Source organism: Helicoverpa zea, chromosome 25 (genome assembly GCF_022581195.2).
Source record: "Helicoverpa zea isolate HzStark_Cry1AcR chromosome 25, ilHelZeax1.1, whole genome shotgun sequence".
NCBI lineage: Eukaryota > Metazoa > Arthropoda > Insecta > Lepidoptera > Noctuidae > Helicoverpa > Helicoverpa zea.
Window position 1 is genome coordinate 8,934,546 of NC_061476.1, and position 26,530 is coordinate 8,961,075.

The 26,530-nt window shown below is 39.6% G+C and overlaps 2 protein-coding genes across 2 annotated transcripts in view; one reads left to right on the forward strand and one right to left on the reverse strand.

The window, feature by feature from the left end:
* LOC124642571 (calsyntenin-1) overlaps nucleotides 1–26,530 on the forward strand; it is a 185,833-nt gene that overhangs the window by 103,905 nt on the left and 55,398 nt on the right. The gene's annotated exons all lie outside the window — the stretch shown is intronic.
* On the reverse strand, nucleotides 17,759–19,521 carry LOC124642572. Its single transcript, XM_047181014.1, has one exon. The coding sequence runs from the start codon at nucleotides 19,127–19,129 to the stop codon at nucleotides 17,972–17,974; it is 1,158 nt and encodes a 385-aa protein (XP_047036970.1). The 5' UTR covers nucleotides 19,130–19,521; the 3' UTR covers nucleotides 17,759–17,971.

Consider the following 26,530-nt stretch of genomic DNA (forward strand, 5'->3'; position numbering starts at 1 on the left):
TATCTGCGGCGCTTGGTTGTTCACTAAGTAGGTACCTACTTCATAGGTTCTAGGTTTCTATTCAGCGTTGCTGGGCGCATGAATTGGGAATCCTGCGGCCAATCTATAGGTGGACGGACGTTGTAGAGGGGTCGGCGATCGTTTCTACAGGGGGAATTGTGCATCGACGGGAGCGCTGTTTGTGAGTTGCTGTTCACTTTGATGAAAGGAGGAGGAACGGTAGTTGAGAGTCTCTATTGATGGATTCTATTCTATGTTATATAAGGTGTTTGTTTGTGTTTTGTAGTTTCACTGAATGTCACAGCTACAGATTACAAAGCTGATGACATCTGTCAAAGCGCGTTTCGTTGCACGACGTAGTTGTTAACTAAAATCCTAAAAAGCTGATAAGTTAAACGTAACTATAAAGCAACGGCTTTATAGGTGCCTACGTTATAATCGTAACGTACACATAGCACTAAAGTTAAATTTGTAGAATTGCGCCCCTGGACACTCATTGATGTAGAACGCTCGAAGCTTAGGTATATCAGAATTCTTTTAGAGAGTGTATCTGCAGAAGCATGCAAGTGCCAGTGCTGATCCATACGGTTGAAAACCGGATTACTTGTTGCAATGCTGAGATAAGGAATTAAGCTTTGAAATATTCCACTCTCAATTAATAAAAGGAAACTGTTACCAAAATTAGTTGAGTTTGATTCATATTACTTATGCTTTAAGCATTTGCTATTAATTTCATTTGTAATAATTTAAATAATTTTGCAATGGGGTGTCAAATTAAATGTGAACGGTGGCTGGTCCAAGCGATCTGTAACTATGTAAACATGATTGCTAGGTAGGTTGGTTCCGAGTCTAATAGGAATACCTACCTTTACTTAATACATTAGTAGTGCACTAAACTGTTAGTGCTCTGTTGTCATCGAGATTAAATGTAATTCCCCTAGTAGTACAATTTTTAGAATAGTTAACGATACAACATGAGTAAACGAGATATCTTTTCCGTCAGGAGAGCTGCGTTTCGACCGTTTAAGTTTTAAACATTGTATAATAGGTATACTGGCACTTAGACACGTTGAAAAGCAGATTGGAAATACAAAGGTATTTCATTTGTAGACACAATTTACCACTTAGGTACAACCGTATAAATTATTGTGTTATGTTGTTATCAATAAAAAAAAACTTCTGAAATATTAAATTAAATTCTACTTTTAGTCATTATGTATGTGTAAGTACTGGCAGAAATCTGCTAGTTCACGAGCCCACTGCGGAAGTCAACCGGGTACGTACGTTTGTGTGATCATAATTACTATGTATTTATGTACCTACATGTTTGAAAAACTAGAGATCGTACGGCAGTACTAAATAGTAGAACTATTATATTTGTATTCGTAAAGCTTTGCGAGGCACGTTCCACTGTTGCTAACAGTAAGGTCCGTGAGAAATCGTAAAGTTGCGCGAAAGTATTAAATAGTAGAACTATTATATTTATATTCGTAAAGCTTTGCGAGGCACGTTCCACTGTTGCTAACAGTAAGGTCCGTGAGAAATCGTAAAGTTGCGCGAAAGTATTAAATAGTAGAACTATTATATTTATATTCGTAAAGCTTTGCGAGGCACGTTCCACTGTTGCTAACAGTAAGGTCTGTGAGAAATCGTAAGGTTGCGCGAAAGTATTAGATAGTAGAACTATCATATGTACCTATAGACCTATATGCCTGAGAGGCGAGAACTTGTACAGCTTTACGAGGTGCGACCTGCAAGGTTCGCGAGGATTCGTATATGTTGTGTGCAAGTCTTGTACAGCTTTACGAGGTGCGACCTGCAAGGTTCGCGAGGATTCGTATATGTTGTGTGCAAGTCTTGTACAGCTTTACGAGGTGCGACCTGCAAGGTTCGCGAGGATTCGTATATGTTGTGTGCAAGTCTTGTACAGCTTTACGAGGTGCGACCTGCAAGGTTCGCGAGGATTCGTATATGTTGTGTGCAAGTCTTGTACAGCTTTACGAGGTGTGAACAGCAAGGTTCGCGAGGATTCGTATATGTTGTGTGCAAGTCTTGTACAGCTTTACGAGGTGCGAACAGCAAGGTTCGCGAGGATTCGTATATGTTATGTGCAAGTATAAAATGGCAGGGCCTGGCATGGACTTGAAAGTCACGTTCCACTGTCGTGGAGTCCTTGAGTAACACTCAAAGGTTTGCTTTAAACGGCGCGGCGGTAACTTGTTGGTAAGGTTATTGAAAGTGGTAATGGTAAGGTAATGTGTGAGTAAAAGGTAAAGGTAATAATTTCCATAAATCGTCAGTGTAAAACGATTCGACTGTAGTGACATTTCAAAGTTGTCCGGTTGTTTATAAAACACTAGCAAACGCTACGCTAGTAAAATGCACGTAAAAGTCATTACGGGGCTTTAATCGCAAGTACGAAGCGTCAGGAAAAACTTCATTTCATCATTATTGTTTCAACTCTGAAGCTAGAAATAAAATTCTTACATTGGGACAATGCATTCTGAAACTGTTTTTCAAGTAAGTGAAGTAAAATTATTCAGTCAAAGCCCGACAAGGACAAAGACAATACTTGGTCATTTGAAGGAAAAGGGAAAGGAGTAGGTAGCTAGAGTAAAATGTGAGGAAACCACTGGGAGTATGAAGATTTATTATATTCCATTAATAGGCAGGTACAGTTTGGTTTTATCTATTTTTATATTCATTTTGATTTTGCCGCTAGTGGATCTCAAGTGTTCGTAATTGTTTCGAGCATGAGATACCTACCTGAATATGTCATTGCCTAGATATATAAGTAGATGATTTCGATAATAAACTGTTTGAATCGGACCAAGCAAGATGAGTGCTCGTTGGCTGAACGTGCAGCAATATTTGAGACTGTTTGATTCCACATGGACTAACAGGCGGGATATCGGTGTCCATCGACTGATCACCAGACTGGTTATTGATGTCGGCAAAGTGACGGAGTTTAATTTGCTTTTACTAAACAAAGGAAGGGATGTAGTGTACTGTATTATCACCGATATCTGTCGTCTCGTTGTCGCATAGACGCGGAGAGTGCACACTATACTCTATGGCCAGTTGGCGGGAAACCGGGAGAGTGTGTGGCACGGGAGTAAGACGTTATGTGGGCAAGCGAGCCGATATCCTAATTATCGGATGGTAATTACAGAGACACAGGTAGGGCGAACACTACACGCAGGTAACTAATATCCCCTGACATCGCCCATTATCGGGAACTGCGGCCAATCTGGGTCAGTGGGCATAAACGTGCGAATTGTGGGTAGAATGAAATATTCAATGTGAATGATGAGCAATGCTTTTTTGTGTTCCAATTATCATTTTTTCGCTTTGTTATGATATTTTTTCATTTGGTGAGCGTATAATGTGCGGTGCTTCATTGTTCTCGCCAATTTTATGAAAATGAAGAATGGTTTATTTGCCCTTTTGACTACGTCTGTACTGATACCTCTCATGTATTCTTTTTTGAAAGAAGTAGATGAGAATTATACATAGTTACTTTATATTCTAAGTTCTCTTGATAAACTAGCCTAATGACTCTTGATCAAAGATCTTGAAACGATAAAGTGTTGACAGAACTTTGCAATTATCTAAAAAGTCACTAACTGGCTTAGTTACTTAGCTACACAATTTGATAATGGTACTTTAATCATAGCGTTGGTTACCAAACCACAAACACTTTTACATTATAACCCAATAAAATAATTGATAATAATTCATAACAATACATTATCTGCACCGGCTGTAACCGCCAGAATTTTGAAATCAATTTGTAACTATTAGCAAGCACTACTTATTGCCATAACGCAAACATTGTTCATAATCATAAAAGCTTTTCATGAAAACACTAATTTAATGTAGCTATTGAAATATTTGTATCACTAGGCTTTTGTATCGGTTTTGCTTGTGTGATATGTTCAAAATAATTTATACATATGTTCTATGGGAACCTTATGGTCTTTGGCGCTTAAGTCGTTTAGAAAATACAAATTGTAAAGTTTTCTTAGGTTATAGCAACCGAACATCGTAAATGCTAACGACCATGGTGGAATTTTACTGAACCATTGACTGACTTACATTTACTGACTCAATATGCCGCTTAATTTAGCTATCAATCACTTTTTATGTAGTCTTAGAAGTAATTAATCCATCCTTATTTTCTATGGTGAAGATACTGGAAGAGTTGTTCACATGATAAAGCCCCTTACAAAAGCAAGTGCATTCTACTATTATCGTCTGCCCAAGCGTGTGATGTCCATCTATTTTGTATGCAGTGCACGCTGCCTCGGATGTGGTTGGTGCAATAACTTGCCGAGTGCGAAAAGGAACACGGTTTTATCTACTCCTACAACGCATCTTAGGTCATTGTGAAACGCGGTATAAAAGAAGAAGGCTTACTTGACAGCCATACCAATAGTATATGTACTTTGTACCCATTCTCCCCTGGTAAATTTCTCGTCACTGCCTCTGATTGAAAAGTTCAAATAGTAGTTTTACACCTAGATTAAGCACAATTATATTAAGCTACGTGTTCTTCTATCAATAATTGAAGAAACCTTAACTCATAACTTACTTTTTTAATTCAGGGAAAACATAAAATAAAAGCATTATCTGAAACGATGATGAATTTATTTCCAATACCAATAGAGAACCTCATATTTATGAGTAAAGCGATCCAATCAAATAACTGGAACGTATGGGCAGCACAATGCCACCCTTTTCATACTGCCAGCATATTGTAGGACGCTGAAAACAATGCCACTGCCAATAAGACCGGCTCACAGGATACCGCCATTTCTGTTCGAAGCTATTTTTCTATATTTTCTTGTTGTGACCCGTATTGTTCAAAGGGGTTATTGGAAGCCTTTTGAGGAATGAAGCATACTTCATCCGTATGTTCGCGGAGTTGGTAAGGACCTTTATAATCAGAGGTATAGTGACCGCCATTAACGTTCACTTGAATTTGTTTGAGTGGGTTTTAAGTATAATAGGGATTAAAGGTCAGGTCACTGCATAAGGTAATGTTAAGTTTATTTCATATACACACATATGAGAAACCATTTACTGTCGTCTTATGTCCTTAATTAAAACGCCATAAGTCTTTAACTTTGCCCATCAAATACCTATTAAAATATTTATTGACAGAATATAGCCGAATATTGCTTTTGGACAGACTATTCGGTGAAGTAGTCTACAATATATGACAACAATTATAATTGTTTATTCATAGTTGTGTTGTTACAGTACAATTAGCGGTCGCTTCCAATTGGACGGGATCGGAGGGGAGTATTCTGGTGTTTTGTCAACGCAATCGATATCGGTCGTGAATATCACTCGTTATTCTGCTCCGTCGAGCGACACTAATGTACTGTTGACACTGGCCTGAGCAGTGTATACACCGGCCACTAAACAAATGCCAGACTAGGTACAAAATGAATAGATAATTGACGTCGGAGACGATGGACGGTAATTTTGACTTTAATTTTTAATAGCTTTTAAGTGGTTCTGGGAAATATGGTGTCTTTAAGAGTATGGAAGAAGAAAACATGCTGCGCCGACCCCAAATAAAATTGGGATAAGGGCAGGAGGATGATGATGATGAACTGGCAGACACTGTTTTCTTGCCGTGAAAATTATTTTATCTGCAATATTTTCTGTCTGTCCTACGGGAAAGAAAAACTTTGCAACTTTCAAATATGTATGCAACAAAAAAAAAATAAAAATACATTGTCGATGTACTACCTACATCTTGCTTTACTTTATTAATGTATTTTTACTTTATTCCCTGTTAAAAATTTATTTCGACTCCACAATTTTGCAATTTCACTTGGTACATAATTATAATTAGATTTCCATTGCTGCGTGAACATGACACATGTTACATCGCTGCCTCCGATACCAGACACCGACATTGTGGCGAATCCGTTTTCAGCAAACACGTTTAGGCTAATTACATGATTACTCAAATTATACTGTTTTATGCTGCGCCAGACAGAATCTGTCTCGTAATAAACTGAATAATATAATGTCATCATTTCTGTGGGATGTGGTATGGTGGATGCGTAAGGAAGAGTTTGCTATCTCGTAAGAAAGGCAATCAATGTGGTTTTATTTTGTCTCGCATTTAAAGATTTGTAATTTGGGTTGAAAATATGGATGTATACGTATTTAAAAGCGTTGTTGATTGCCTTGTTTTCTATAGATTTGTTTAGAACTTTTGTGAATACGCCTATGATGGCTAAGCATTTACTTACGTAGAAATAATATTTCTTCCTATTAGTACTATTTCTACTTGTGTTCTTCTACTACAAGTTCCACGAAGGAACTCTATCCAATTTAAAGTTTACCTCCTCCGTGCATTAATTTTTTAATCCTTTCACTCTAATTATCACGTAAGCTCCAGGTAAGGCAAGACGCGAACACGTACAAGTATAAAACCAATTACCCACCTATGAAACAAGACGAAGCACGTTATTCAATAACGCCTTGTAACGCGCCGAACGCTAATTGGCGCGCGTTTGATACGTTTAGACGCGCTGCCATTGTCGCGCGTCGCTCCGTCGCGTGTCTCCTTGTCGCGTCATGCGCTGTGTGCGCCCGCCTAATTACTCACACAAATTACTCAGCGAATATGAGCATGCATATGCATAGTAAAGTGCACGTAGCGCTTTACTATGCATGTGTCGAGTTCTAGACGCGTGGGCAGACGGTCAAATTAATTAATATTAGATTTAATGTACCCCTCGGCACTATTTAGTTGGGGTAAACAATTATTTTAATTGAAGGTACGGTTAGAATTTCATAGCTGAAATTGAAATTGTTTCGTTGCATTATTTGGGGTGTATTTTGTGGAGCGGTGCCTTATTTTCGTAATTACTGTACGTGACGTTATTTACAAATATTTTACTTGTTTAGAACTTATTGTATGTAATAAGTGTCCAGCTACAAAGGTAAAACTAGCACAACATTATTTGAAAAAGACGTGAGAGGGGAAACAAAGGCTTCTCTCTAAAATACATTCTTGTTGAATTGGCCGAGGTTTAGCAATACACTTCTAATTTATTATCTGTAAAACATTCTTAACTACACCCAAGTTTCCACTAGACACGAAAGCACACATTCACACGTAACAAAAGTAATCTTCGCAAGTCAAACTATGATGAGTCCAGTCGTGAATATCCGTGTATCGGATACTCTTTGTAATTGCAGTGTTGCCATATCCGCAGATATCCGAGATTGATTTGTTGTCCAGCCCCATAGAGTAAGGAAATATGAGCGGACATGCCATAATACAGGTAGGTCAAGCGCTTTCTTTCAGGTCAAATTCGTACGGTGGGCATGACCTAAACTATCAGTTCCGAGTGAACAAATGAATCGTTCGTGTTGTTTGAGACGTTTGTTTACGAATTTTTGTATTACAAAGAACGGTCGGGTTCAAAGAATGCGTATAAAGGCGATGCCAGTAACGATCCACGTTCCCCGCACACCCGCATTTTGGCGCTACTTTCTCTTAGACTTTCCGTTATGGCACCTCCGCTAGTCATTTTGTTCTCCATGTCCAGCCCTGTCTGCCCCCACTCCCGCATCCGGCTTGTCCGGGATTTCATATCGAATGTCCGATGCTATAAATAATTTTGGCGCGACCCTGTCCATACTGGTATTGTCGGTCGCGCTTTTTGCCCATCAAATATTCCGTGAATTTCTGGACTGGTATTTTAATAAAAAGACACCGTAATGACCGAATAGATCACGGACAACATTTATTTGCAAAAACCTGGAACAGGAAGTAAGTTATCCTTCCTTAGGATCAGAAACAATATTTGACTGTATATATGTATAAGCTGTATCAATGATTCGATAGATCTAGCAAGACAACACTTAGGTATAGTACTTATACTATATTTTTTGCTGTTTTGTAAGACACTGGAAATTAGGTACCATCGTTTCAGAAACTAAAATGTCCAAGCTTTTCAATAGAGAAAGACCAGCATGAAACTCTTATAAGTATAGTGAAATATGCATGAACTGAAACCAATGTCCCCCGAGGTCGCCGTGTCTCTAATGCATGCGACCGCAGTGCATCGGCCAGGGCTGGCAGAATGTACGAAGCTTTTCTATTATGACGATAGAAGGCCGAATATTCACCCTTTGGCTGCCGAAATGTTGTATGAGTGTTTTTACCGCAATGTTTAGTTATGCGGTATTAGTAGGTTCTAAAATGACAAATCATTAGCAACCATAGAAACAGACTTATGAGTAGGTATGATGTATGAGTGCGTGGGCTCGATTCCAGGTCAGGAAAGTACCAATACCAATGCAACTTTTCTAAGTTTGTATGTACTTTCTAAGTATATCTTAAAAGAAAGAATATTCTATTCTATTGTATTAAGGAAATTCTATTCTATCTTGGACACCAATGACTGTGTTTCGGATGTAGGTCCCGTGTGTCATTGAACATCCTTGGCAGTCGTTACGGGAAGTCTTTCTTTATACAAGGATAAAATATTATTACGGATTTAGGCTACACGATAAATATCCGACGTTTATTAGGTATTACACATAACATCCAAATTCCCCGGCATGATTTATCTTTATTTATTAGCGCAGGATTCAATAAGCAGTACATTTGTGATCGGCATGAGCGTTGTACCTTCAAGGTCGGCCGCGACTGCTGGCCGGACGGTAGACCATAAATCATAAACTCCTCATTTATCAAATGCTACTAACCTTAGTACTTGTCCGCAGATATTTATTATTTTGATGGCATTTGCGGATAGGAGGCTATGAGTAGGTTGAAGTTATTATGCTGTAGATAAGCTACCGATGTTTGTCTGTCTAGGTAAACGTTTGCTAAAATTAAAACGTCTAAGTAATATAAAGTATACGCAATAAGTATCTACATGAGTCTTCATTTACTCGGTCTTATTGAGTTCTGGATTGCAAAAAATATTTTTAATAATCTTTTGAAGTGATGTGACGTGTTCAAAAGAGCTCGGCTGTCATTTCATCGGGAGGATGGAAATGAAACACGTGGATGATGGAAGCTGTGGAAATATACTCTCACTGACTTAAATATGATCCTTGAAAACGTGACACGTGCTGACTTATGTTAAGCCGTCTGTTTTCTTTCCTTTTATGTGAGTTCTATAAACGTCACGTGGAAAGAAGTTCGTTTTATTATTAGTATTCGAAGCAAATAATGTTGTTTTTAAGGGTGAGTGACTATGACGCAAGTAGGTAAATAATATTCACGAGGAAATTCAAATTAAGAGCCGAAACGGAGATTGGTATTTGACCATGTCTGACATTGTTGCCGGTGTATTTAGGGCATAACTTACTTCGTAAGCCGAGGCCGCGTAAACAACATAAATCATTAGGAAACAAAACTAACTTAACCCTAAAATGTTACAGTTTCAATTACTAAGCGTTACGCGTGTAAAGTTTGTAGGAGTTGCTCGCTGCGAACCAATTAGAGGGAAGGAAATTAATTCGGTGACGAGACGCGTCGGCACGTTTGGTGACGACGAGCGACGATGAACGAATGGGAACGAATATCTACACGGTAACATACAACTTTTTGAATTTGGAACTTTTGTGCTTAGAACTTTTTTTTTATGTAGAGTTCGCGAACCGTTTAGTCATCAGTTTGAAATATGATGGCTCGACATGAAATGCTGCAGTCCAAATTACCTGCATTACCTAACATTAATCACGACTCGTACAAAGAAGTATTTAAGACTAGCGTCTTTCTGCACTCGCTCCCAAGAGATCTATTTATTAACTCTGAGAACTCTTAAGATTTTCTTTCTTTCTAGTAAATACAGTTGAATGATAAAATTAAATTATAAATTTAAAAAAACCCCCGACCCAAAAAAACTACGCAATTAAACCCTATAAAAAGCAAAAAATAACTTTAAACACTACGTAAGTACCAACTAAAGCATGTCAGACTAAACTAAATTTTGTCGTGTCGGGGGACCGCTCTAATTTATTAGCCTAACGTTAGAAGTAATTATATACTACTACATTATATATACTACTTATAACTTTGTATATAATTGTGTTTAGATACGTGTTTTTTTATACGAATGTTGTAATTAGGTAGGTATCATTTGATTTATGTAAGTATTTTTAAAGGTAAAAAGCGGTCCCCCGACACGTCAAAATTTAGTTTAGTCTGACATGCTTTAGTTGGTACTTACGTAGTGTTTAAAGTTATTTTTTGCTTTTTATAGGGTTTAATTGCGTAGTTTTTTGGGTCGGGGGTTTTTTTAAATTTATAATTTAATTTTATTTCACGCTTTTTGAAGGAGCTCCTTAATTTTTCCTTCTTTCATTTAATTTCTTTTATTTTAATATGGGGTCGCTATATGCGATCTCGGCCAAAGGAAGCTGTTTAACAATCCTCATGACAAACTGGCTCTGGGAGAATTGCACAGATTGAGAAACAATAAAGACTAACCTTTGGTCATACTAGATTTTCAGCAAAAATATAAATCGGTTAACCCGTTTCCTTCCGGCATTCCAGGGTTTCATCCGTCACATCCCATTTCCAGCACCAGGTTCTCGTCAATTAGAAACATGAAGAGAACTCGTCAAGACAAATTCAACGAGCCCAAACTCGATGCATTTACTAAAAGGCAGTTCAGGGTTACGTCTCTTATCTTCGTGCCCTAACAGCAGACCAGCTCAGTGGTTCCAGAAGACATTAGTGTTTCCAATTTCAGATCCCACATATGCTTGCAAGTAACTGAGCGTGTAACATTCCTATCACACCTATCAAACGAGCTGATGACCTTGAAGACCTGAACCGATTTCCACCAAACATAGCTAAGAACACTCCCGAATGACATTCCTTTCAAACAAAAAAATTACAATCGGACAATCGGATCATCCGTTTGGGAGCTACGATGCCACATACACACACACACACACACAGACACGTCAAACTTATAACACCCCGTCGTTTTTGCGTCGGGGGTTAAAAATACCTCAAAACTACATAGCGAAATCGAACCGTATCCTATTGAAGTCTATCTCCAACTCTTTGCGATTGTAGCGAGCTGTATTAGCATAGTACAAGACGCACCCCCTAACGAATTTGTATGACACGCAGAATTTGGCACTTTGCAGTCACAGGTACCACTAAATGATAATAAAAGCAAAAGGTCCACATACCTTCTTTGAAATGACATGAATTAACAAAAGTTCAATTGTCAAGGAAACTAAATAAATACATAGAGTCACTACGTTGACATGTCATTTGCAACGAAACCCATCATAAAACGTTTGTAGCTACCTAATGGTTGTTTTTCATTTCATGTCATATATCAAAACCTTCTTCAGAATTCCTTCGATCGTTGTCACGACTCAGTTTTCTGTGAATTTTCCTTTGATTTGCGTCCTTAAGGAAAACTTGAGCAGTAAACGTGGCTGATGTATGAGCGGGTAATTTTACAAGCTTATGAGCTATGTCAACCTGACGGAGCGATGTAGAACATTGCGAATGATTGCTTCGACTTCTTTGTTTCTTTTGCTGAACATTTATAAATGCGAAAGTCAAGGAAAGGGTAGGACACGTTTTCGGCTGAAGGTTATCAGGTCGTGGAAAATATCTGGCAATAATATTTAGCAGTTTTGGTGTTGGTAATGTCTAGCATTAGTTTTCATATTTCAAGGTAAGCTAGGCTAATAAGAATTGATGTATCACAAGACTGGTTTTCGCAAAATATAGAAGATTACATTACCATCATTCATTTTTTGTTCTTACAATGTAATATCTCGTTTTCTCAGAATTTATCTGCAACAGAGCGTGTTCTGTATATTGCACGAAGTTATAACGAATTTAATTGCAGAATCGTGTGTGTAGCAAAATACCTCAAGCTCATACCTTTGGGAACACTGGCATTAGTTAGATTTATCCAGCATGAATTTCAAGCGACTTCAATTCGCATGTGAGTTTCCTTTGAAGTAAACGTTTCCAGTATTTCTACAAAGATAGTAGCCGTGGTATTATGGAGCGGCCCGCGGGGACCGCCATTGATTAATATTGGCTGTAGAAGTAATTAGTTCGGCCCTGGGCATCGGACATAGGACATCAATTAGTTACACTATGAGGACGAGGCCATCTAATTCGGCAGCCTGCTAATGAATGGCCCTTGATTAATGTGACGCTTGTGAGGACTTCTTTGTCTCCTCGTGGCCGATTCAAATGTGCAGTTCATTAAATGCACCAATTAGGAATTGAATGATGTTATTTGGCAAGGATATTCTTTAGTAACGATCTATCAAACTGTCAAAACGATAAGTAGGTATCTATTTATCTCATCCAAACAACAAGGGTAGAGGAAGCTCATTTGCCTGGATGAAACTGATATTTTCCTTAAAATAAGATCCTGAACGAAATAGATTCTTCATTTTAGAGGTAGTAACGGCTAACTTGAAAGAGTAATGTAAGCTAACCAACTCCTACAGTTATCCAGAGTCCTGAGTTCCTGACCTTCTTAACTTGTTACACAAGAGGCAAGCCGCAACACGTCATCTGAGATATGCTACTTTCAGAACTAACAGTTTGTTTGTTAGTTTGTTATCATGACAGTTGTAAGTGATGCATCTACTTGTGACCGCGGGTGTACTCGCTGTACACCACTGAGCTGTGGTTCACCACTGCAGATTACTTGCTACAAATGTTTTCGTGTAGGTTGAATAAGTATTATCTGGGGACAAGGCAGTGCCCCAGCCAATTTTAAAACAGTTTATGTTGAAAAGATTGCATAGAGAGACTTGTCGTTTGACGTTGTGGATGCAGCGTTGAGGAGTCTCAGTCTCTTACTGACTGAAACCCACCATGTTCCTTCTTTATGTACCAGGGCCGCGGTAACTCTTTCAAACAATCAGAAAGTCCCCGGCAAAGTCACCTCCAAGACCTTTCACTAAGATAGCACATAAAGTACAAATCATGTAACGAAGTTAGCATAGGTTTAGTGTTTGTGAAAGTCAAACGCCCAGGATGAAATATGTTAGATTCCAGACGTTTGTGACCTAACTAGCGACAGTTATGAGCCTAATATGACTTACGACCCTAAACGGAATCCCTCGTAAAACTTTTACGAGTCTCACGAAGGATAGATTTATGTAGCTACATCATACAAAAATAATGCCAAATCGCACCCTTTAGTGTTACACTTTTCTGTTTGATTTTCCTTTATGTTTCTTGTTTCTAGCGTCGTTATAGTCTTCAAAGGAGTTACTGTAGTAGTAGTGTATTAACTTCTCTATACATGTGTATAGTTATATGTTTGTAGTCAAGCTGAAAGCTTAACATTATTAAGTTTATTGCCATCAAAATCTTAATTAACCCCGCCATTTTGGATTAATAATGGATAATAAATCCCGGTAAAAGCACTAACTTATGAAGCGTATCCCGCGAGTCTATTTAAAAATGAAATGCAGGTCGTTCATTGGATATTAAATTTTATTAATTTTGATCGCGCTGCGGACCAAATTGACGGATTTTGTTCGCGCCAGTGGAGCGGAGGCACTATGCTGTAGGGTTGATAACGAGTTACATCTCTATTTCGATAAAGGAAATGAAATTATCTGGTTCTGGTAAATGATTCTTCTAAATCAAATCAAAATCAAATCAAAGCATTTATTCGCGTTCATGACGCATATCGAACACAAACAGTAGCATACATAATCATGAAAAAAAAAAAAAAACACAAAAATAAAATAAAAACATCAATAAAAAGAAAACACAAGAATAATAAGAATATGCGTCACAAGCACGCGAAATGGCCCTCGCTCAGCATTATGCAGCGACCCTATGCGAGACAGAGTCGCTGCGCTGGTTTTCAGCGATGGCCAGCACTAACATGTGACGTCAATCGGTGCATTTAAGCTAAACTAAATATATAAAATATAAAAAGTGTTATATATATTTATGGATATAAAATACTACTATAAAAACAAACTAAATATAAATAGAGAAAAATAACTACCTAGTTACGCAGCATTCCGAACGAATGCGACTGGAAGTGACACTCGCGCTTCGCAAAATTATATTTTATCTGTGGTCTATGCCGCCGACCATTACACAAACACAGATAGTCAATATACAAACAATTTGTGTGAGAATTAGGTAATGGCGACGGAGGCATACCAAGAATTATTATGCAATGCCTCATGTAGATATCATGTAGACGAGTGTAAAAATGTGTATAGTGTTGAGAAAAGAAAAATCGAACATGAATTTGTGTAAAGGATGTATTAAATGTGAGTATGTAGGTCGATCGTATTCCTGCTACCAGGATGGCGTCGGTAAGTGATATTATTATTTTATTTTTTATACCTGTGAACGTCACTACTGGAATTATAAATATATATAGATATTAATTATTTGATAAGTTGAAGTCGGACTGAGACATACCTAATTACTAACTTAGAAATTGACTTACCATTGAGCATTGCACATAGATGAATTAAATATAAATTGTAATTAGAAAATTAAAGGATTGAATTAAATTACAGACGACAATATGGGACAAATGACAGAGAGATGAAGAAGAAGGGTTGACCGAAGCAGATGCTCCACCGTGCCGAGGAGGATGATTCAAAAGCAGCCCACACTGCAGGAAGTGATCCCCAAACCAGAGCATGTGTGCCATGACCCCTGAGGTATGAAGCAATATTACAAATTAAGGCTAATTTGTTCATGTAACAGTAGCTTTTTAAGTTTTGTTTTAAATGTATGTTTTTGTTTTCAGGCATCGAAGTGGGGGAGGGAGATCATTCCAGCAGCGCGTGGCTGCAAACTTGAAGCATCCTCTGAATGCCGTAGTGCGATGCATGGGAACGGTCAGCGGACACACTATGGAGCGAAGACCATGCTTTATCTGGCTTTGTTTCCAGGTCAGCTTTTTGAAAAGATATTCCGGTGTTTGTGTCCTAACAGTGCCAAACAACAAATTAGCTAAATGAAGCTTTCTCCTGGCAGCCATCTTTAATAGTTTTAGTTCATTTATGTATGGTGTAACATGACTTCTACGTGGAATATTTACACAAAAGCGGACACAGGCATTTTGTATACGTTGGATAACGCGCTCGGTTCTAGAGAGAAGGCATGGTCCATACACTACATCACAATAGTTTAACTTTGATAGGATGAGGCTGTCGACAAGTTGTTTGCGCAAAGGAATGCTCAGATATTTCCGTATTCCGTATAATACCTTTAGCCTATAGAAACAATTTCCTAACATTCTAGTTATATGTGCCTCAAATCGCAGCTCCGGGTCCATAATTAGGCCCAGATTGCATGCTTGCTTAACCCTCTCGATTTTCTCTCCCATGATCACTATCTCAGGGTTAGCTGACTCAATAGTTTGTACTTGGTTTCTAGAGCCCAGAACCATAAATTTCGATTTGAGCGGGTTAAGGACCAGTGAATTCAAATCTGACCAAACAACCACCCTATGCAAATCCTCATTGATTTTCTGCACTGCCTCAGATGTTTCATTGACCTTGAACGACAAATACAGCTGGATGTCGTCAGCATACATATGATATTTACAATGGGCAAAAGACTTTACAATATCCGCGCTATATAGGATATAAAGCAAGGGCCCCAAAATCGATCCCTGGGGAACGCCCCTGGACACGCTGAGGGGGGAGGATAACACTCTTGACCCATCCTCTCTTTGCATCTCTACAAATTGAGATCGGCCCGAAAGATAGCTTTTAAACCACTTTACCGTGTTCTTATCAAAACCATAAAAAGCTAACTTTGACAGAAGTAGAGTGGTGTTAATTGCATCAAAAGCGCGGGAGAAATCTAGCAGAGCCAAAATTGTGCCCTCCCCCCTGTCCCGTGCCTCAAGAATATTCCCCACTACGTCGGCCAAAGCCGTTGCAGTACCTCTGCCCTGCCTAAAGCCCGATTGTAGGTCAGGAAGAATGTTATTTGCTTCAAGGTATTCAATGACCTGCGAGTGCACTACGCGTTCCAAGATCTTTGATAGGCAGGGCAGTATACTGATTGGCCTTAGGTCCTTTGTGTTGGTTGGACTGTTAATTTTAGGGATCGGTCGCACAATAGCGCATCGCCAGAGTTCAGGGAATGTATGTGTGATTATTGAACAATTTATGATGTCTGTGATGGCTTGCAAGGTAGTTGGTAAAGTGAGGTTTATCATGTCGAGACTGATGCCATCGACACCCTGTGCGTTAGACTCTAGGCTTCTAATTATCTTGAGGATTACTTCGGAATTGGTTGTTGTCAGAGTGAAAGTAGCATCGCTAAACCTGTGCGACTCAAAGAAAGATGACTGCGAATCATTATGACTACAATCACCGGGAACGTCTAGGAAAGCCGCATTGATTTCGTCAGGGTTATCAAAGTGTTCCGGTAGAAGTCTTTGTTTGTGGTCAGGCAAAACATCTGCTTTTAAATTGCGCCATAATAATTTAGGGTCCCTGATGTTATTATTAATACTACTAGCGAAATAAGCGGCCTTCTCATTAGCCAGTGCCGTGGTGGCTAGATGCTTAAGGTCTAGGTAATTACTCTTATGTTCTGGTAGCTTAGATTTACGAAATTTGTCCCTGGCCTCATCTCTCAGTTTCGATATTAGTCTGATGTTATCAGTGATCCATGGAGTGGGACGGGATCTAAAAGTTTTACATCTAATGGGAGCGTGGAGGTCGAACAATTGGATAACAAATGAGTTGAATGTTTGCACCATTGAATCAACATCATTCATGTCACCCACCATAGACCAAGGTATACTTTTTAAATCCCTGTCGAAGTAATCCTCCAGAATGTCTTTGAGAGGGCGATATACCACTGACCTAGGTTGGCATTTAGGTTTCTTGAAGACCGTCTCGCAGGTGATAAATGCGTGATGGCTAAGCTCACTAATATGATTCACCTCAACATTGCGGATTGGAGCATCAGTGCAGATTACGTCAATGAGCGAGCTACTATTACCTATAAAGTGCGTGGGAGTTGTGACCACTTGAGTCAAGTTGAGATAGCTGACAAAATCTGCAAGTTGTCTGGATTTCGAGTTGTTAACGTCCACCATGTTGACATTGAAGTCCCCTAACAGTATTAGATTATCGAAGGGGGCCAGGCTACCTATGCTTGATGTCAGTCCGTCGAGGAAAGTCTCCAGTTCCAACCATGGTGGGCGATATGCAGTGCCAATGAGTAGTTTGATTTTATTCACGGTAAGGGTTAACCAAAGCTGTTCGACATTAGGGTGTTCAGGGTGGGCTCTGACACGTGCAGGTATTCCATTTCTGATGTAGAAGGCGACCCCTCCGCCTCGCCCCCCACGTATAGACAATGGACGCGGGATGTGCTTGAGTTTATAACCAGGTACGCTAGGCGCCCGGTCATCTTCACCCTTGCGCAACCAGGTTTCGTTGACAGCCATTATGTCCACTGAATGATTGCCCATTGCGACCAAAAACTCGTCCTGGTTAGTCCCCAGGGAGCCCGCATTCAATAGCCCAAACCTAATAAGTTTACTTGTATTCATTTGTAGTCAATAAGTTACAATGTTGTATAAGATGTAAATGTAATTTATAGAATGTAGTATATAATGTAATAGTTGAAGTGTATAATGTGAATATTATTTGTATAAAATGTGTGATGTTGTATGTAATGAGTGTAGACAAATACATTGTGTAAGGTACTGTGATTGATGTGGGAAGCATGAAAAAATAAAATAAAAAATAATTGATTATGTAATTATTTGGTATATAGTTCGTGTATGTAGTAATACTGTGTAGAATGTAATATGTATAAATAAGTGTCGATTGCGACTTAACATGCGTGCCAGCCAGCGTGTAAATCCCCCGATATTTATAGTTTAGACGCATATTTTCCCTTCCACTGATACAAGGTAAATAGTTACAAACAAACAATAATATAAAAAAAGAAGAATAATCAAGTTGTTTCATTATTAACAGGTCCAAAAAACTTAACAATATCCTCATCAGTGCGGATTCTTTGAGTGGAATCACCCGGACTCCTCCTGGCAAGTATGCGCCCGCGCTTGGTCCACACAAATCTCCAATTGTGGAGGCGAGCAGCATCTCGGGCCATCCGAAACAACCGGCGATTTGTCTTCGTGAGGCGCTCGTTGATGAAGAAGCGCTGTGGCGGGCCGGGCAGGTCGAGGTCGGCGGTGGTCGCCCCGCGCCGCACGCGCGCGCTCGCCAGCAGCTCGTCGCGCAGCTCGCGGCGCGCCAGGCGCACGACTATGGCACGCGGCCGCGTCACCGCCGGCCCGGCAGAGCTAGTGGCGTTGAGCTGCTTGCCGCCGACCCGCTCCGCGCTGATGATGTCGCGCTCCTCCAACTGTACCCCTAACTTAAGGCCTACAACTTTAGCGATGTGGATAGGGTGATCAGAAGGAGCCTCCGGTATATTAGTTATCTCCACATCATTTGCCAATAGGTCCTGATCCCTATCGTTCAGCTCGCGCCTCAACTCTTCCACGACCTCATCTGCCGATGAACGACCCGTAGCAGCCTGTTGTTCCAAAGCGCTTATTCTGGCCTCGAGGCCATCGATGCGCCCATTGCAGTGACTCATTGCAGATACCAGCTGCGCCATCTCCAACTCCATCTCCTTGCGAAACTCTTGAATCTCCGCACGCATCGCTCTCAACTCATCCATGAGCAAACCCAAACCAGAGCCTACGACAGGAGAGATTTCCCGTGCCGCAGTGACAGCTGTGGAGGCGCTCCTATGTAGCGGCGTAGAAGCAGACGACGGGCTAGCGCGTTGTTGCTCGCAGACCACGGGTGCTGGGCTAGAGCAGCTGGCATCCAACTCACCAGTCGTGCGGGCCACTGAGCTAGTTTGGCTTGCAGGACCTCCCGCGGAGCCAGCCGAACCTCTGATTGGAGTATCTGCCCTGTTATCCCTGACCAGGTTCTTTTTACATTCAGGGCAGCGCCAGGAAGGTGGGATAGCTACGTCTGGCTTAAAATTAACGCATCCTCGGTGGTATAGTCGCCGACACTTGCTACTACCACACTTGACGCCCTCTATCGCCGATGCAAAGAGCTTGCAAGCTGCGCACTGGATACCCGGCATTATAGTAGACAGAGAGTTCCTTGCAAAATCGCTAGATGGCGTCTCCGATAACTCAGTGCAGGATCGCTAGATGGCGCCACTGGCCCAATATCGATCGATAGCAATACCGAGAATATCTTCCTCCTGTCAATGTCAAGTTTGGAGTGACGTGAATATCCCCGATGTCAACAACACTTTTTAAATAGAGGGTAGAAATTAAATGCGCCTAGTCACTGGCTATACAGTTTTGCTTAATTGAAGCCCTTATGCACTAAACTTACTGCCGACTTCAATGTATGTCACTAAGCTTTGCACTATGTTCACAATAAAGTAAGTATTTAAGCTGATAACGTAGTTTTCAATTTATTGTTTATAAAAAGTACGACACACGGTCCACACCGACAGACGTCAAACGTCAGAACTCTCTATTAGTTGACTACTACAGGCAATGGCCCTTATGATAGCGTTTTTAGTTCTACTATCTACCTAGCGCCTGCAAACGTACAGCAAAGGACCATGGGCAAAAATGTATGAAGCCTGGGCTCACCCACCAACAGAGATGAGACCACTTTGAATATACTTGTAAAGCACTAAATATAAAGATTTAAACTCATTTTTGCGTAGAATCCATGGGGTTATTTTGCTATAAATATTTTTCTCCGACCATAAATAAACTAATATTCTGCAAAAAGTAGTGCTGTTATGGCAGTGTAGGTTTTGTTATTGAACACCTTTAACTAGTTTTAATTCCAGGTTTAATGTATACATAAAAAATAAAACAGTAAAATGTCCTGCCGGTGGATTAAATTGTGAGTGCCTGCCTAACCATATTATTGAAACGATATGAGCACAACTTCCTACTGAGCGTCTACCTGTTAGACACGAGCAGTAATACTGAGCGATGGCATCTCGACCCATTTCGTTTCTGTTAACCAGAATGAATGTATACCTACGCGTAATATGTAAACCTTTTTAGGTCCATATCTTTTTATTGCCATGGAATTGAAGGTAGTGCCCAAAGTAACAATTTTAGTACAAACAAAAACCTTCACAACGGCATATGCTATAACTCTGTTGGACAATGAGCCCAATTTGACTCATGGTCCTTTACTGTTCAAACAAATTATAGTAACTTTTCCTCAATGTGAATATTGTATCTTCAGTAGGTAACGTGCTTAATCACGAAAGCATACCACGTAAACATAACAAATGTGTAATTTATTACTTAAGCCTGTATTGTAATATGCATCAAAACGATGTGGGACAGCCCTGGCTAGTGCTGTGCCTCGGATAGTGCTGCCCCAGTCGATCATCATAATCGTTTTGCGAAATACGCTGAGATCGAGTGGTTCGGTTAATTGCAGGTTTTCATGCCTATTTTACTTATTTACAGTTCAAATGAAGCTTGAGATCCATATACGTTTAATGATGAAAACATTTTAGGCAGTCGTATGAACGAAAGGGAAGAAACCGTGACCACCCATAAGACGTATGGAAAACCATTCTATATCAATGGAAGGGTTGATCCCATGGGTAAAACGATCCCATGCTTCCTCCCAATAATAGTCGATCCCATAAATGTCTGCAACACCATCAATACAATAGTCACACCTTTTCTTAAGGAATGTGGCTGAGAATCAGAATCAGAATCAGAATCATTTATTTGCCAAATGTAGGTATACAAATTAGCTGGAAATAATATTTTACAACAGTCCCGAGAACTGCAGAAGACGTGGTGATGATGTCACTTTATGGGAACCAGGTCAATCCATAGAACTCATGGAATTCAATTAATGATTTTATGTCGCACCGCTATCAAAGCAATAAAATATATATCAATTATTAAAATCACGTCGCGATACGGTGTTGTAATGTACACTTCAAATGGTCTTGGACACTAATCTTTCAAAACAGTAACCTTATTCCACCAGTGTAACCTCAACAAACAAGAAATCTCAGTTCTTCTCCACGAGGTCCGGAAGCCAGCCCCAACCCTTTACCTAACTGCCCAAACCGTTACTTAAATAAAGTGCGCAACGACCGCGGGTTCGAGTCCCGGTCGACGATGATTACCATATAAATTGTGTGCACAGGCCGCCGACGCCTCTCACTAACTTTATTTGGGTGTAAATAATGGACGTATATTTTAAGGCAACAATGCTGGAGGCTTTGAGAAATGCATATAGTAAGGTACGGGAACGAAGCTCATAGAATTTTGAAGGGAACAATTTATTGAGGACGTTTAAGGGTCGTTTTGCGGACCTAATGTTTCATTGGTACTGCATTGAAATTACTCTCCACACGAAGTGTATAATTGGTCATCACCTCTTCCTACCATCAATTGCAAAATGACATTAATTGGTTGGATACTGGATATATTAATGTTTTGAGTATTTTGATACCATATTGTTTGCCTGTCATTCAGTCACGCTGTCTGCAATAGTTATGCAAATATGATGTCATAAAGCTATTGATGCTAAATATTCCTCTCTCGCAACAATTATATAAATTTCAATGATCGGTCCATACAGCATCAAGTGGCTTATATGACAAACTTATGCAGTATCACGAACCAAGTTAGTTTCTCTTACTAATAGTTTGCAACTTAAACATAACTTCGCCAAACGCCATCTATCGGGTACTAGAGAAATTACTTTGTAAAGAAAACAGCGCTTGAGTACTTAGATACAGTCGAGTGTGTTCCACCTTTCTCCACTTCAAGTTTGTAAGTAAGCAATTAAAGATAAACTGAACATAGTTAGCCGACGGCTGTAAGTTGGAAAGGTCAGAGAAGGTTCTAGCAATTGAGTTAAGCCTTTGAATGTTAAGGACCTAACATCACCACGCCTACCAAACGGACAGCCGGATTGCTGTAATTAGCATATTAGATACACTCCAATCCCTTTCATGTTATCACCTTCTCAACAGGCCTACTTGCTTTTACGACAACATTAAAATAATATTCGTCTTTAGGTTCACAAGCAATGCTTTCCGCTCCTTTCACAAATCAGAGAGAATTGTGTTTGCTTAGTACGCTGTATAACATGAGCTAACGTCTATTGAAATAACATCAGTTATTAAACATACCCATAATCGACTTTCTCAAGCTAAATACAAAAAAGCTGATACAACGCCGTAAAAATGAAATTACTTAGTCCACATAACTTGAAGCGATAAAGCGCTCGGAGCAATACTGTGAGCGATAAAGCGCTTGGAGCGATCGCAGCTGTATCCCGTCAATGATGGGAGCGCTTTAACTTAATGGCTTATCTTGATTGTTTCTTCAGTGCAAATGAAGCTTTTTACTGTAATGATCGCTTTAAACGACAATTTGACGTGTGGTTTGGTTATAAGCGATAGCGGGCAGCGGGACATATTTGTATTTATCCGACAATACCTTCTGTCAGCTGTTCACTTCGCCCTTCGGGGACAATTTCAGATCTGAAAAGCTTTCCTAAACAATGGGCTGTCAAACACATTTTTTTTTTGAGATTAGAACGTTCAAACAAATAAACAAACTCTTCAGAAATACATATTAACATACGTACGTAGTTAATAAACTCTGGTATTTTCGGTATCCTTAACTTATGGTCAACTACATATAAAGTTTGTCACGCAGAACGGTTGATTGCTCCATTTGATCGACAGCTAGAGCTTACAGTGAAGGTAGTCAAGAGATTCGTCCGCTCGTTTGCTCGCTATGTTCCATCGCTTTCTCTTTCATATTAAGCCACGCTCTAAAGTGAGTTGAATCTCTTAGCTCTCTTAACTGAATTAAGAGAGTTAAAGACATATCCGTTGTCGTATAACCTTTTATTAGTCAATCGGACTATTAACTAAATGTTACGAATCTTTTATTTCTACATGCGTGGTTTTGACATCTGCAAAATTAATTTTAAAAATGTTTTGAGCAAAAAATGACTTTCATCCTCTCTCGTTTAAAGTCTTTCATACTTCTAAGAATTGTTCTAACTTTCGCAGCCTCACGTGAATTCCTTAATGAACAAGTAACTCACAAAGCAAGCGCACGTTTCTTACTAAAACCTTGTATTTTTAATTAACCCGAGCACTGCTGTAACAATATTTAATTTACCGTAATTTGTTGCAGGTAAACACGAGACGACTTCAAAAGAAACATTACTCGGAAGTGGACAAGTAATCTAATATCCCCAGGTCACCTGGTTTCCGGAAGTGCTTTAATAAAGCCTCTGACTACCCGTAAGCTTCTATTTCCGGTTCGCTAATGGACCCTGAGTGGGGTTTTGGAATTTTGATCGAGCCTAAGAATGTGTTGATAAACTCAATTATCGAAATTGTTTAATGGATTCCTATAAATAAAACAGTGGTTTTAATAATATCTGCAAGTAATAATAAATTGAATACGAATTCACGCAATTCTATGTTAATTAGTGTAATTGTAATTACATAATTCATTCACGATAGACATTATTCCAGAGAAGTCATTATAGCCTCATGAGTTACCTAGTTTAACAATTCAGCCGTATGACTAGTAAAACTGCTTATACAACGTTATTTTTTGTTTATGCGAAACCTGATACACCTATCTAGTATTTTTATGTAAAGAATCTATGTACGAAATTTCAAAACCGTATCATGAAAAATCACAAAGTTATAAGCTTGTTAAGTTACGGGACTGTCCGTAAAAATACATAATCACCACAAAACGCACACATGCCGCGCAACGCGATAACACTGTGCGCTCGCGCCCGCTATGAACTCGCCGTGACCTTTGTTGTGCGAGAATAAATACCTATTTGTGGTGTCCAACATTCAAAGTTTTTTAGATAATTTTGGGAAAAAATATAACATGGTGTAAAAACTATTGGAATCGATTCAGTTACTGATACTGAACAAACTATATTCAGGTTTCGCATAAACAAAAAATAACGTTGTATATTCCATGTTTTAAACGTTATACGTAGTTGAGAAAAATGCTGTAGTTATTTGCGTTGTCAACATTAAAACCGAGTATTTATTTAACTAACATTTTGAACAAAATACAATCTACCCGCATGGAGCGCAGGCGGTGTATTAAATTGAGATAGCAACTGAACATTTTTACACTGCAAGTTCGTTGGAAACCATGCACACATCAAAAACACATTTAGATAAATGGCGGTACTGCAAAATTTTACACATTTTTGGCTGTTTTGAAAATGATTGCCGTTTTTTAACTTTAATATTTACAGATGGCTGCATGTATCGAATTAGTATTAGAATTTTTTTCAGTACTTTAACAGAATTTTCTTATTCAGATGTTGAATAAAACTGATATCACTAGAACCGTATTTCTATACACCTCGATATGACGCAATCTTCCAAGTAAGAAATTCCAGTAACTGTTATCTCTTTAAGCATTTGATCTACGAGCTTAAGAGGTTTAATTTAATTCGATACTGCGAATTGCTTCAATATAACATCGTTAAACCTATAATTTACTGATGTAATACAATACATTAAACCTAATTAAAGTCTGGCTCTCCAACTTTCTTACTGGCACCCACCGTGGGACTCGTTTCCATAAATTGATATTTGCTTGTAATCTCATCTGGATCTTAATAACAGTAATATCATTACGGACATAATATATATTTTATTGCTTGCTGAATTTTCTTTCCTCTGAACGGATTTTATTAATTTCGTATCTTATTTTTCCTCTCAGTTTGGTACTCGTCGTCTCTCTGTTCAATTATATGCGGCCGTCATCTTCAACTAATCATCAAAGGGTGCGTCCACATCTGGCGAATGCGCCGCGAATGCGCAGCACGCGAGCCGATCGCGAGCTGTCCGCGAGCTGCGCGCGTGCATTTTTGTTCGTGCGCCGCTTCTGCGCCGCCCGCGCGCAGCTCGCGCGCGACCTAAGCGCCGCACGCGAGCGGCGCGCAGGCGGCGCGCGTCGTCTGCCATCTTCGATAGTACTGAGCCAATATACGGAACTGTAAGGGCGAGAACTGATTGCGCGCAGATCGCGCGCCGCTCGCGCGCTCTATACGAGCCTTGCGTGAGTTGCGCTAAAGAGGCGCACCGAACTATTGCAGTGACTGCACGCGCGCAGCTCGCGGACAGCTCGCGATCGGCTCGCGTGCTGCGCATTCGCGGCGCATTCGCCAGATGTGGACGCACCCTTATGTTTTAAGTTCAATTTAACTACTTTAAAGGACCATCAGTTTTTATTTGAAGAATTGTATATAAACTACAAGGCATCTGACATAAACTGAACAAAAAATAACTTAACTTTATGATAATAATTCCAAGAAAGTTGAACGCTAGATAATGAAAACATTCTTGACTCCATTCTAATCTCGCGAACTTATTATCCCTGCTATGGCATCATTATTTACTTGGTAATGTCTTTGTTTACACGCGTCGTTGCTAATGCTACTGAAAAGCTGAAACAGCACGTTTTGGTGCTCGATTTAAACTTGTTTCGGGTTTGTGAATAGCTAATGATCTGTGTGAAACAATGTTCTCAATCTGATAGATCTGATAAAATTATTTTAGTTACATCTCTGCTTCGATGACTTGGTTGAAGGTTGCTTAGTAGATCATCAACAAAAAAATACAACTTTTCATTGTACATTTGATGTTGGTAATTTTCGAATAGCTCATTAATTCCCATAGCGTTGAATACAGCGTTGAATCCCTAACTGTGTTTGAGCTGAAACTCATCAGCGTACACTCGCGAGATACCGATCCATCACCGCGGCGCGTTGTAATTAGCTCATTAAGCACAATGCACCGAGCCCACATCAAACGCTTGCAAACGAAATTAGACCCTGAAGTGCTTTACATAGAGACCGATTTTGCACACCAAGACATGGCAACAATCTTGTGCAGTATCCAATATGGACACTTATGGCTTGATTATCTGATTAGGGAAGGAAAATAACTACAGAAGATTAAAAGGTCAAGCCTAGAGAAATCTGGTTCAGTCATTAACTGAACCGTAACAGCCTCCAGTTAACCCTTTTAACTCAAAGGTCAAATAGGCGTAGTATTTACTTTTAAGCGTTAGCACCGTACCCTAGGCTCCATCAACACAGCTTACAGTATTAACATAATGGCTCCACAGATTATGGTAATGTTCAAATAATGACAGCTCTTATCGTTGGAGGGCACTATTAAGTAATTTTCCTTTCGATTTTATAACTGTTGCATGTTGCTACCTGATGTGATGCAAATGCACCTCTTCAAAGCTCTTAGAAAATAACAGCATTAAGTAGACCTCATTTGTCATCCCAATTTCTGCAGTATCTATTAATCGGTGCCATTTAATATGTTCATGAGACAAGCAGCTAGTTAGGCGGTGTTCAGACTGACAAACAGCCCCCCCCCCTGTCCAGCAAGAGTGATGACGCGGCTCGGACAAACAGGCCGACGGAGACGGATGGCCGCGCCGAC